Genomic DNA, 14,092 nt, shown 5'->3' with positions numbered 1-14,092 from the left:
CCATTGGGTTTTTCTTGACAAGGTTTTTAATGAGGCAGTCCCCATCACTAAAGGATATTGTACTCTTTTTCCTTCACTAAGGTTTTTTCCCACTGGGTTTTCTTTAGTAAGGTTTTAACGAGGCATAATCCTTAATGGGCATTCAAGGGGGAGTGTTGGGATAAACATGAAATGAATGCCCATTTATCAATTGGCGGCTAATAATCTTTCCCATGCAAAGAGATTTATTTTCAAGGAAGAAATTTGAAGACCAACCTTTAATGAAGGTTGATTTTGTACTACTATAAATAAGGCTTCATAGCCTTTACGTAACACACACAATAATACAAAATAAAGATCAATTCTCTCTTTATGTTGCAATCAAATACTCCTCTTTTTATATTTCTACTACAATTCCTTCTCTTCTTTTATTTTATTAGTATTCTAAATTCTCTTTTCTATTACTCTTTACATATAATATTAATAGCAATATTAATCATCTTTATTATATTGAGATAGTAACAATAAACATATGCAATTCTCCCTCTCTTTATTTTTAATACTTCTTTATATCTTTTATTTATTTTACAACAAATAACATTGTTCAAAGGAATATGTCATTACCCGATGCGTAATATAGCAGATTATTATCATACGTTAAAAATGTTGGCCAATAAATGTGTTACTTAAGTTCTTTTGAAACTGTTTGTTTTTGAAGTGTTAGATGTTCAAGGGGTAGTGCAGATCGTCCAGTGTGTTGACTCAATTTATTGTCATGTGGACAAAATAATTTGTATAAAATTAGTATTAGTTCCTTAATACATTGATGACAACGAAATTCAACTTGACTTCATAGAATTCAAGCGCACACATTTTTTCATCAGAAATAAAATATAACTAAAACAGTTATAAAAAATGAATTGAAACTGATTGGGATCCAGAATCACTCGAATTCCCAAAAACAAGATTGTTCATTAATTTTTAAATTACGAGACAACAGAAATCATAAGTCCCACCTAGTAAAATTTAAAATCAAAAGGGATGCCCTTGAAATCTCAATATCTCAACTATTTCAGATAAATATGAACTTAGAATCACATGAAAGGCCTAAAGATCGATGACGCGTGACAACTTCTGTATCCTGTTCAATAGGAAGTCGCCTTGCTTAATAGTTGCTTGGTAAAGAGCATTCTTTGCATCAGGCCGGTTAGTTTCAAGAACTCCAGCAACTTTGTCAATCTTACAATGAAGCTTCCCTGCTGCAATAAATCGAGAGAGCTCCCTGAAACAAATTAAATACAATGAGTTGACTCGCATAGATTTCGAAAACCTTTGTTTTTTCCCCATCAATTAAAGAATAAATTACACTAGCCTCCTCCACCTAGAATTTAAGTGATATTACCCATTGATTTTGAAATGCCTATACTAACCTCCTTGAAAGCGAGGGCAGTATCATACTATCATCTTTATAAAGGAATTTGGGTTATGTTTTACAAAAATGTTGATTTTCATATAACCTTAATGTTAGCGAATAATTTTACAAATGAAGTGTAATGCTCAATATCACCTAATTTACCATCTACAAGGGAGTCGGTTATTTGCCCTAGATTAAATTCAATACTAAACCAAGATTGAATACGTGAAATGTATTCACTTACAGATCAATAAAATCCACGGTCACTCCAAATGCTTTTGCCATTGCTTCAATTGTCACGCTCTTGTAAGATTCCAAAAATTGGGAATAGACAACAGTTCTGACCTCCCTCATGTAGTATCGGAAGTGTGGATGCAGATAGCGGTCCAACTTAATTTGCTCCGTCAGGCCAGCTGAAATTATTTCACGATGTAGTTACAATATGAACATAGGAACACAAGCATATAATTGAAATATTTGCCAACACTTTGTAACCCCAGTTCTGTATCAGATTAATTCCTCAAATTCTCGAATTATAACACATCAATCACAAGACTTCTAGCATGAACACGGTGAAGAACCAAAACTTCAATAAATCACTACAAATTAGTCAGATATGGCAATGTATGCTTACCAAATGCAGAGAAAAAAGACTTGTATCGACAATCATACAAGGAGTTTAGGAACTCTGACAGATATTGGATTTTGCCAATGACTGTCAAGATCTCAGGAGCATCTACTACCTGAAATAGATTATTTTAAGTTATGATAGTTTGGAATATGCAGAGCACTCACCAAGAGGCAAAATGCAGAATAAGACACAACAGCAGAAAAAGAACAGAAGATAGAATTAATATACCTTTTGTTTTAAGGAAACTCTATCCAACGATATAATACTTGTCAAAACTGTGTAAAATATAAAAGTGTCGTAGGGGAAAAGTTCATAGGTTGTAAAGGTCGAAATAGAATCCAGAAACAATTTGGCAGCCTTCTTGAAATTTCGGGTGGACATGCAGTACAGGCCTTCATATACTTTCAGCCGATTCTTCCTTTCCCAATCACCACCTTCTTCAAACAAGCTGTCAATATGGTCCAACAAGTTAGAATTTAAAAAACCAATCCGGAACAGAAAATAACGAAGGGAGCATTACTACAGACACTTGTAGTTCAGATGATTACTTTTTGGCTTTGTCAATGCTTTTGGCAATGAGGTCAAAATCCATGTCAAAGAAACCAAGCTGCAATGTATAAAACACCAGATCCATCTTCTGGCCAACTGCAACTGTCTTGCTTTCTGTAAGCTTGAGATGTTCCAAGGCTTTCTCCTAGAATAAAAGGTAGTGTTTAATAAAATTTTGATTCCAGCAGAGGACAGGAAAGGATCAATAAATTTAAGTCATCTGCGTACCTTGTCACCAATCCGGATGAAAAACAAGGATTTTGCCAAGTGAGCCTCTCTAACTTCACTCTCACCTAGGTTTTCCTCAGCATCAGCAATCCTGAAGTGAGGAAAGGGTTATTAAAATTGCCACTTTCATATAATAGTTTCATTTCAGAGAATCACAAAACTTCAACAACTTCAGTGCCAGGTATTTAGCATTTTACATCTTTTTCTTTCAGTAATATCATCTCTAGCTTTCCATCCAAGTATTATCATTCTGGTGAACCACAAAGCAAAGCAAAACAGTGTGCCCACATGCTAAACTCTAATGGTATATCATACATCAGTTGCAATCCAACTAACAAAAATATTCAACTTTCAACCCCACACTAGTTAGATGCGCTTAACCAACCTAAGTGATGATAATAACATTAATCATAAAAGTAATAATGAAAGATCAAGTAGAACTTTGTTACTACATACTAACCAAAAAAATCAAATACGCTTACAAAATTTACCAGATGCATTTGTTCAATTCAAACTAGCAAAACACATACAAGATGGGTAATTAAAAGACAAACCTGAAGTAGTTATCAGTATGCAAGAAAGTGACATACTGCTAAGTTACATATAATCCTCATTAGACCCTTTCAAAGCCATGTTAGTCACAAATGTGCAAGTGCGCGCGAATCTGCTCATGAATTGTCTACTTAGTTGGATTTTAAACTTATAATTCACAAGCTTGTATGCATGCTCATTCTGCTCACTAATGGTCTACCTAAATGGACTTCAATCTACTTACTATTCACAAAACTGTGGAAGTTCTTCCTCCATGTAAGTGCAACATCTCTTAAGTCCAACTTTTGATAAGTTTGAGCAAAATCTACATACTCTATCAAACAATTTCACCTAAACTCCTACCCCTTTTTTTCCCAAAAAGAAAGTAGCCAACAATTATAACACATTAGTTCATAACCCTCAAACTCCAGACTGCAAAACAAAAGAGCACCAATTAGGACTACCCCACTCAATATCCCTTATCACAAACCCTAACTCATTTCAAATTTCAAACACGATGCATCCAAAATTCTCAATAAACCCTAAAAACAAATAAAGAATTGGAAGAGGAAAGATAAATGAACTGACTTTTCATCAAGCTTCTTGAGCTCATCGTCAATCTTAGCACGCATTGAATCCAAAAGGGCACGATCCATGTCCAACACCGAATCAGCCACTAGGGTTTCGTACAAAGGAACCATATCTGGAAAACAAAAATTACATAAAAACAATCAAAATAAGAAACAATACCGTATTGAAAGAGGTTATCGAAGTGGAATTGAATTGAATTACGAATAATACCGTTTTCTTTGACGAAAGAGAAAACGTCGTCTTTGAAGCGAACTTTCTCGATGTCAGGGACATCGGGTTGACGGAGAAGGAAGAGCTTGTCGGCGAGTACAAGTTGTGGCTGCTGAGACCCTTCTTGACCTTCCATGGCTTCTTTGCTTCCTTCACACTTCAGCTAACTCGGTTGCTCTTTCCAGATGCAAAACGCAGCTTATGCTATGTACTATTGTAGGCTTGTAGCTCTCCCTAAACCAAAGTCATTACTCATTACTATTTAGTATTTATTCTCCTTCATTTAAATTAAAAATTAACAAAAGAAAAGGGAAAAAAAATCTTCGTCCGTTTATCAAGTTAAAAAATTGTGTAAAACTCCAAACTGGTTTCTTAAATTGAGTCATATACTCATATTGATTATTTTTGTAAGTTTCGATAATATAAAGTAATAATTATTTTTAAAAAAAATTCAAGATTAATTTGTCTTCTATTCTATTATATAAAATCGGATGTCTGTACTTAATGATAAAACTGACTTGGCATGCTTCAGAGAGTATTTCCTGATTTAATTATTTTAACTCATTTAATACAATTTAATACTGACTTAATTATATCAACTAATTGATTTGATTAGATATTTCAATATTAATATAATTAATATAAATTATTATAATTTATATTACTTAATTAATTATACTACATTAATTATAATTTGTTATATTAGTAAATTAGTCTTTTCATTTATAAAGTCTAAAATAAACAAAATAAATTGTTATTTATTCTAATTAAATTTATTTATATACTATATATGAATTAACGTTAATTTATAAAACATAGAACTTGTGGATTGTGATAAAAACGCAAATAAAAAAAAACGCATACAATTATAGAAGAATTAAATCTATCATCTTTATTTATTTTTAACCATCGTTTTAGATTTTAATTTTTTTAAATCGGTGATAGTGGAATTTTATTGATGCTAGATAAAAGTATAGAAGAATTTACGAAGCAGTATAAATTGTTACTCTTTCAATCAAAACAAATATGTAATAAATTGATTCATAAGATTCAAATTATATGCAATTCCTGAATAATTATAATGATACGGGTATTTTATATAAAAATTAATATAAACATAATTTAAATTTCATACAATATTTTTTTTTGTTTTTATGAGCTAATTGATTAATATATGTAATTTAAAACCCTAATCCCAAATTGCATGCGATGCGACCCATATATAATTAATTTTATCGTACAATTGATTCTATTTTTAATACGTATTTTCACGTATTTTTTTATTTTGTCTAAATTTTTTATATTTTTTTATTTTTTTTGTGTTGCAATATTTTTTTTGGAGTCAATAAAAATCAAAGTCTCAAATTTTAAATTATAAAAAATATTATACTATGTTATAAAATTATTTTTTCTAATAATTTAAGCTCATAAAAAAGGCATATGAATGGAATAAAACTATCTTAAATTTGCTGCGTATGATGCCTGATTTAGAAAACAACAATAAAAGGATGAGATGACCACCGATTTGTTGAAATATGAGTGGTTCACGAAGAAGATGGCACAAATTTTAAACAATTATGACATGACACCGATATATATTATTCATATTCTAAATTTTTCAACCTGAAACTCAAAATCCGCAAATAAAAATTAGTATATGAATTTTTTTAAAATAAAATAATAATAATAATAATAATAATAATAAAAAGTACTTTTAATTTATTATTAATTAGTCATTGAATGTTAAATTATCAAATAACAAATATTATTAAATGAGAGTAGTTACTGAATGAGAGTGATTATTAGGGTGTTGATGTTGTATATATGTTGTTATGGCTCAATAAAGTAGGTTACATTATATTTATGACTCTGTAAATGAAAATTTTTTATTTCGTTCAAAAAAGAAAACTTTTGATTTAAAATAAAATAATTTTTTTGATTTTTTCCAACAAATTATAATATATACATATTAAAATTTTACATATAAGAACTCTACAATTACATATAATTATTATATTCAGTATTTGATTATTAGATATTTTTTGAAGGTGTTATTGATGCACATTGCACCACATCTTTATATAAGTTTTATTTATTTCTTTCATTTCAAATAAATTTTTTAAGTGTCGATTAGTCTTCTATTGATTAGTGTTTTTATTTTATTTTGTTCAACTTCTTTGCAATTTTTTGTACTGTTCACATGTTATAAACTTATCAGCTTAGTAATTGAAAATAAATAATATTTGTGTAGTTATTAAATATTTGAAAAAAAAAAGACTATTAATGCAATCTCTAAAAGTGCTATTACTATACAATACACTATGTTTTATGTAAGTTTTATTTTCTTTTATCAAATAAATTAAAGTTTGTTAATTTGGATACTAATTTTTATTATTCACTTAATTTAATTATCCAAAAAATTTATTTTATTATTTATAAAATAAATTTAAAAATTACATGTCACGGAGAATATGCAGTACTACCTTTTAAAAATATATTATTATTATTATTATTATTATTATTATTATTATTAAAACATACCACAAAGTTGTATTTAATTTTTAATACGTAATCCAATTTTTAATATTTAAATTTTAAATGACTAAAATTATTCTATGTTAAATATTTTGTCTTTAACTAATTTTTTTGTTATACGTTGATTAAAAAAATATGATTTATTAATCACTTCTAAATTTAAATTTAAAAATTATTGTGCATGAGTGTATATTTTTAATTAATTATTCAATAATATATAATATAAAAATTAATTTGCTTAAGACAGCTATATTTAAGATGGTTTGGCTTATATATATACCCCTTTTAATTAGATTATTAATTTGTGAATTAAAAGTCATTGTTACTATATTTTTACATATTTAAAAATTAAGTTTTTTAACTTTTTAAGTAAAAAATGATATCTCATCAATTAATCAATAAATAATCAGTATTGTAAGTTAATGGATATTTAAAATTTAACTTCAAGATAAGTATTAAAATTTGAAAATTTGTATTCGTAGCTCATTGTTGCGGGAGAAGTACATTGTAGATAAGTGACTTAACAACAATAATGTATCCCACTCCAATCACACAATCCAAAGTTGCAAGGTTAAGACGAAGGATAATTTTGCCAAGAAAACAAAAAAGACTTGATGATAATGAGTTTGCTTTTTTTGTGCTTCTGATAAGTATTCTTGTGAAACTTTTTTAATTTCTATTTTTTTTATGAGAAATACAGTTTAAACTAGCATCATTGTTGAGAATATTAGTGAAGTAGTTTGTACTATACATAATTTTTTAAATATTTTAATTTAGTGATCGAAAAACTGTAAATAGCTATTCATCTTTATAATTTTTTTAAAATTCATATTTAATAAGCTATAAATTACATAAAAACTATGCAATTTTCAAATCTTCATGTACTATTTAGGTTAATTAATTATTTAATATTATTTAAGATATACTCTATCATAATTTAAAATAATATACTATTTAATCTAAATTAATACATAAAATTTTATACTAATTGAAAAAATATAAAATTTGATGCTTTTGTGTAGATCTATTTAATTCGATTTAAATAAATTAAAATTTTAAAATTATATTTAAATTCAGAGTTTTATTTATTATTTAAATTGAATTGTATTTATTTTTAAGTCATGACTGGGTATATTTTAAATAATATGATATAGATACTCATTGATTTAGTTTAATAATTTAAAAAATAATTCAATAAAACTAAACCAATACAAAAAAAATTTTAACTACGAAAGTATACTACTAAAATTGTATAAAATCAAATACGAGATTAGTTAATTGAATAATTATTATTTGTATTTCAGTTATTTTTCTTGACTTAACAGTGTCGAAGAACAACAATAATACAAATTTTGACATACATAAAAATGTGTATTATATTACTACAAGTCAAAGAATAATGTGTCGAGAAACTGGTACCTCATCTAATATTCTCAGTTTACAATCCAGTGAAGATAAAGGTGATATTGTTCTCACTGTAATTGACTCATATTTATCTAAATTTAATTTATATCAGTTTAATGACGAAAATTTTCTATATATTTCTCATTACTCATTCATAAGGAAGCAACTATCTATGTATGGTATACACTGTGCCTCGCATGGAATTGGACAGGAAAATACTCCTAATTACGAAAGACATTCTACATTAGAGATAAGATCTAAATCTTTGACTCTACGGACGGATCCCTCATTGACAAGAACTCCACTGTCCGTGTTAACAAATAGTACGTATAATCAATGATTGTCAAATGATTCATACACCAATATTTAACAAAAAGTATACTTCATTGGAAATCATTTATATAACATAGATTTATTATAATTCTAGCATACTCCAGTATACAAGAACCCGCCAATAATCTAACAAAAGTCGTTTCGCAAAATCAGCTTGCATCACACTGCGGTTCCCACATATCGTGCCTAACAGAAAGGTAATTTAGAAAAGATGATCATCATTATTATATTATTTTCTTTCTTATAGTATCTAACATTTAATTGAATAAAGTTGAACTTTTTGTAAAGAAGTTCTACTATAATTGGAGTGCAAAAAAGACAATCTTCCTCTGTTGTTGTTTCGGTGGCTATTAATTTGGCACAACTTTATGAAGATATAAATTTATCGACTGTTAAGATGCACCCACCAAGCGGTGACACACAAAGTGGCCAAAATGTTGACCCTTTTGTTAATGATGAAGGTAATTTCTCATTATATCAAGAATTTAAGTTTGTAGTTTGCAAGAGATATGAGTTATATATTAGTAATACATCAATATATATGTTTGTATTTTTTATAATTTTTATTTATTGTAGTTTTGAATTGTTATGATGATTCAATGTTGGATGTGGATATGGAAGATAATTTTATACCATCCTCAGAAATTTTAAACAATACGTAAAAATTTTATCTGTATGTTTATTTGCATCTTTGTGTACATCATGGACTAAATTGCATCGGTATAACAACTGAGTATCTAAAGAGAGTTCATTCGACAAATGTCTGGGATATAGAAAATCTTATTTATCAATGTCAACACTGTAATGCATGGATGTGTTCTGGAGAAAGGCTTGCTAAATTCAAACAGTTGCCCTAACCAAAGTTTTCATTATGTTGTATGGAAGGAAAGATTGAGCTTCCTCTACTTTCTGTGCCTCCTGATGAGCTTATTCAGCTTCATACTGGAGGAGATCAAAGAAGTATTTATTTTCTAAAAATATAAGGACATTAAATTCAATGTTTTGTTTTACATCAATGGCAAAAAAATTGACCGTGGGGTGAACAATGGGATTGCTCCTCCAATTTTAAGCTTGGGGGGTCAAAACTACCATAGCATTGGTAGCTTACTTCCTCCTGATAGTTTGCGACCAATATTTCCCAGCTATATATCTATGACACAGAAAATAAGATTGATAATCGAATAGGCACACTTCGGTAATTTTCATACAACCAGTCAAATTTTTTAGTTATTTCTTATCTGTGAGAGAAAATAACATAAAATTTATTATTTTTTTTCGCAATTCCAATGAAGCTATAAATGAGCGGGGTAAGAAAATTGTGACAATATTAAGAAACATGCTAGAAAAATATAATAGTTTGGCAAAGAATTTTTGCTATACAAGAGATAGGTACCAACAGAAAAATTGCACAAACATAAAGTTTAAGTTGATTAGTAAAAGGACTACAGATGGCAGGACATACAACTTGCCATCTGCATCTGAAGTGGCTGCATTGATTGTTGGCGATGTCGAACAACTTAGCAAAGATAGAGATGTTATTATAGAGAGTCAATCTAGAAAGCTCCAGCGGATTGATATTTTTCATCCATCTTATTTAGCCTTGCAATATCCATTGTTGTTTCCGTATGGAGAGGATGGATTTCGTTTGGGTATTGCAACATCAGATTCTATCTCCGCTAGGCCTACAAAGAAAAACAAAACAACCACTTTGTGACAATTCTTTGCTTTTCGACTACAAAAAGGACAGGTGAATCTCTGTTAATTCTGAGATCAAAGAGATTATTCCAACAGTTTCTGTTAGATGCCTACACAATGGTGGAATCAGAGAGGTTACAATTCTTTAGGTGTAAACAACCACAGTTAAGGGTTGATAAATACAAATTTCTGCATGAAAGTCATATAAACGGGGATGTAGATGCTGCAAGGCTTGGCAAAAGAATCATTCTTCCCAGTACTTTTACCGGTGGAGTTAGGTATATGATCAATAATTGTAAAGATGCATTTTGTAATTTGCAGATATGCAGGATATTCTAGCTATTTTATCACCATGACCTGTAACGCTGAATGGGATGAGATAAAAAGAGAAGTGACTTCCATTGGATTGAAGGCAGAAGACCGTCCTGATATATTGTGTCGAGTTTTTAAGATCAAGCTTGATGGTTTGATTGATGACCTGAAAGAGGGAAAAATCTTTGGCAAAATTTTGGGATGTAAGTCTGTGCTTATGCAACGCTTTATTAAAATCTTATGTTATAATGCTTTGCTCATTTGTCTTTTTCAATTTTCAGACGTTTGCACTGTAGAGTTTCAAAAGAGAGGGCTTCTGCATGCACATATCCTTTTATTCATAAGTAACGATTTCAAGCCACAAACACCAGATGACATAGACAAACATATAACAGCTGAGATTCCTGATGAAAATGAAAGGCCAAATCTACATAGAGCTGTTCAAAATTATATGGTACATGGTCCACGTGGTCCGTACAATAAGAATTCACCTTGCATGAAGAATGGATCCTGTTCAAAGTTCTATCCTAAAGAGTTTAGACAACGAACACTCATTGATGAGGCCGGATTTTTCAAATATAGGCGTACTGATAACGGTCAAACAGTGAAAGAAAGGGAATGTGTACTAGACAATAAGTTCATTATTCCGTATAATTCAAAATTGTTGCTCAAGTTCGGATGCCATATGAATGTGGAATACACATGCCAAACAAGTTCTATTAAGTATATGTTTAAGTATGTACACAAAGGTAATGACCGCGTAACAGCTACTCTATACAATGCTGGTGATCCATCTGAAGCCACACAAGTTGTTGACAAAATTAGGAATTACTATGATTATAGGTACATTTCGGCATGTGAGCCAGTCTGACGTCTATTTGGATACAAAATCTAAGAGAAAGAACCATTTGTGATTAGACTTCCATTCCATTTGGAGGATGAGCAACCTGTGGTTTATGGTGAAACTTCTAATGTGAATGATATTATCGAAAGAGCAATATTTCACAAGTCCATATTTTTGGGATGGATGGCGGCAAACATGTCATATCCCTATGCTCAAAGTCTGACTTATGCTGAGTTTTCAACCAAGTTTGTTTGGAAGGACAATTCTTCAAAGTGGTTTCCTCGAAAGAAAGGCTTCGCAATTGGAAGGTTTACTCATGTACCTGCAGGTAATGACGAGTTTATATTCAATTTTGATCTTACTTATTTAATGATTTAAATTTAAAATCTTAACAGCCTGTACCTCACGTCCATTTTATTCGATTTATCTACATTAGAAAATAATTGTTCAAATAACTTTCAACAGTTATAATCTATAGATTATACAATTTTTTTATTTTTCTATATTTTTTATGAAAATTATTCTTATGCGGATGCGTAGCTACATAATAATTAAAATAACGTAACTTAATCCATTTAACAACTTAAAAGTTAGATTTTAACCAATTTTTTGCAGCAAATACCGAAGAATATTACCAACGACTTCTCTTGAATACTCAGAGAGGATGTATGAGTTTTCGAGATATAAGAACAGTAGGAGGAACAATTTATGCTACGTATAGAGATGCATGCTTCGCCCTTAGTCTCTTGCAAGATGACGAAGAATTCATTGATGCAATTAAGGAAGCAAGCTCATGGGCCTTAGGATCATATATTAGGAGGTTATTTGTCATTCTATTAACATCCAACAATATCTCAAGACCAGAACATGTCTAGGATAGATGTTGGCATGAACTCTCAGATGATATTTTGTATCGACAGAGAGCCGTGATGAACATGAGCAGTGAGTTTTTATTAATTACAATGATAAAAGTTTTTCCTTATTGATCATTTTTAGTTTGATTGAATTTTTACAGTATCGTATAATATGCAGAGTTAACAATATCAAATGATGAGATTAAGCAGTTGTGCTTAATAGATATAGACAAGATCTTACATTCCTATGGTAAAACCTTGAAAGACTATCCTCCTATGCCTTTAGCAACTGAAGTTGATAGTTCTTTGTTAATTGAAAGAGTTATTAGGGAAGAGATAAACTTTAATAAGGATGATTCAAAGAAAAATGTCTCAGACATGTTAGCCATTGCAACACCTAAGCAGAGATATGCATTCGATAAAATTATTATAGCTGTGTATTGTGATAAATGGGGCTTTTTCTTTGTGTATGGTCATGGGGGTATTGGAAAAACATTTCTCTGGAACCTTATGTCTGCTGAGATTCGCTCGAGGGGTGATATAGTATTAAACGTTGCTTCGAGTGGTATTGCATCTTTACTTCTTCCCAATGGAAGAATGGCACACTCAGGGTTCAAAATACCGCTGAATATAACTGAGGATTCTGTATGTAACATCAAACCTGGTTCTCCTCAAGCAATGTTGCTGTTGAAAGCCAAACTTATAATTTGGGATGAGGCTCCAATGGTTAGTAAGTACTGCTATGAAGCGCTTGATAAATGCTTGGGTGATATCATGAGGTGTTCTCCAATATATAGCAAAGATTTGCCCTTTGGAAGAAAAGTGGTTGTTCTAGGTGGAGACTTTAGACAAATTCTTTCTGTCATTCCACGAGGATCGAGACAAGATATCATTCATTCAACCGTGAATTCGTCTTACCTTTGGAAGTTTTGTCAGGTGCTCAAACTAACAAAAAATATGAGACTTTCTGTAGGGACGACTGCTTCAGATCAAGATGAGACAGAGCAATTTGGTGAGTGGTTATTGAAAGTTGGTGATGGTCTAATAGGTGACAATATGGATGGTGAATCTGAGATATGTCTTCCAGGAGATATTGTTATTCCTTCTTCGGACTAGGCCTTTGATGAGTTGGTTCATTTTTCTTATCCAAATATTTTGGAAAACATGTCCTCAAAGGATTTTTTCAAAGCAAGAACTATACTGGCTCCTACACTAGACATCGTTGAAGAGGTTAACAACCATCTGATGGCTATCATTCCTGGAGGGGAAAAATTATATCTTAGTTCGGATTCCATTTGTATGGATGAAGGGAATATGGAGAGTCAACTAGATCTCTATGGTCCTGAATTACTGAATAGCATAAATTGCTCTGGTTTGCCTCCACATAAATTAATACTCAAGGTTGGTGTTCTAGTGATGTTACTGAGGAATATTGACCAATCTAGTGGTCTTTGTAATGGTACAAGGCTACAAGTTAGGAAGCTTGGAAATCATGTCATAGAATGTGAAGTCTTAACGGGTAACAATGTTGGTCATATTGCTTTGATTCCAAAAATGAATATGGTACCAACAAATGAAACCGTCCCAGTTAGATTCCAACGAAGACAATTTTCCATAATAGTATCGTTTTCCATGACAATTAATAAGTCTCAGGGACAAACTTTATCTCATGTTGGATTGTACTGCCCAAACCAGTTTTTACACATGGCTAACTATATATGGCACTTTTAAGAGTTAAGAGTAAGAGATGTTTAAAAGTTTTACTTATGAATCACGTAGGAATGTCTGCAAATTTAACCATCAATGTTGTTTATAGAGAAGTCTTTAAAAAAATAGTATTCTAATGTAAATATTTTAATTTTATTTTGAATTCTGTATCAGTGTATAATTATTTTACCTTAAAAAATATAAAATAATTATTACTCATTTTTTTAAGTTAAACTTTGATTTTGATAATAATTTTATAAATTTCTTAAAATAAT

The 14,092-nt window shown here is 30.3% G+C and overlaps 3 protein-coding genes across 3 annotated transcripts; 2 read left to right on the top strand and 1 right to left on the bottom strand.

Moving 5' to 3' along the window:
* Positions 1-899: 899 nt before the first annotated feature.
* Positions 900-4,382, bottom strand: LOC107491135 (26S proteasome non-ATPase regulatory subunit 6 homolog). The gene is made up of 8 exons (XM_016111910.3): positions 4,134-4,382; positions 3,921-4,035; positions 2,802-2,892; positions 2,573-2,718; positions 2,253-2,472; positions 2,028-2,136; positions 1,638-1,806; positions 900-1,261 (listed from the first exon to the last, which is right to left on the bottom strand). The coding sequence occupies exons 1-8, from the start codon at positions 4,267-4,269 to the stop codon at positions 1,087-1,089; spliced, it is 1,161 nt and encodes a 386-aa protein (XP_015967396.1). The 5' UTR covers positions 4,270-4,382; the 3' UTR covers positions 900-1,086.
* Positions 4,383-11,439: 7,057 nt separating this feature from the next.
* Positions 11,440-13,226, top strand: LOC107491242 (uncharacterized). Its single transcript, XM_016112048.1, has 2 exons — positions 11,440-11,584; positions 12,289-13,226. The coding sequence occupies exons 1-2, from the start codon at positions 11,440-11,442 to the stop codon at positions 13,224-13,226; spliced, it is 1,083 nt and encodes a 360-aa protein (XP_015967534.1).
* A 48-nt stretch (positions 13,227-13,274) lies between these two features.
* On the top strand, positions 13,275-13,841 carry LOC107491252 (uncharacterized). The gene has a single exon (XM_016112061.1). The coding sequence runs from the start codon at positions 13,275-13,277 to the stop codon at positions 13,839-13,841; it is 567 nt and encodes a 188-aa protein (XP_015967547.1).
* The last annotated feature ends 251 nt before the right edge of the window (positions 13,842-14,092 follow it).

Source organism: Arachis duranensis, chromosome 1, assembly GCF_000817695.3.
Source record: "Arachis duranensis cultivar V14167 chromosome 1, aradu.V14167.gnm2.J7QH, whole genome shotgun sequence".
Classification (NCBI taxonomy): Eukaryota; Viridiplantae; Streptophyta; class Magnoliopsida; order Fabales; family Fabaceae; genus Arachis; species Arachis duranensis.
This window is presented reverse-complemented; position numbering and strand designations above follow the sequence as displayed.

Excerpts from the sequence above, each read along its gene's own strand:
- LOC107491242 (XM_016112048.1), top strand. The coding sequence starts at position 11,440 with ATGGCGGCAAACATGTCATATCCCTATGCTCAAAGTCTGACTTATGCT. Across the intron at positions 11,585-12,288 it reads GTTTACTCATGTACCTGCAG|AGTTAACAATATCAAATGAT; the intron begins GTAATGACGAGT and ends TATAATATGCAG.
- LOC107491252 (XM_016112061.1), top strand. The coding sequence starts at position 13,275 with ATGTCCTCAAAGGATTTTTTCAAAGCAAGAACTATACTGGCTCCTACA.
- LOC107491135 (XM_016111910.3), bottom strand. The coding sequence starts at position 4,269 with ATGGAAGGTCAAGAAGGGTCTCAGCAGCCACAACTTGTACTCGCCGAC. Across the intron at positions 2,719-2,801 it reads TCATCCGGATTGGTGACAAG|GAGAAAGCCTTGGAACATCT; the intron begins GTACGCAGATGA and ends CTTTTATTCTAG. Across the intron at positions 1,807-2,027 it reads GTCTTTTTTCTCTGCATTTG|CTGGCCTGACGGAGCAAATT; the intron begins GTAAGCATACAT and ends AAATAATTTCAG.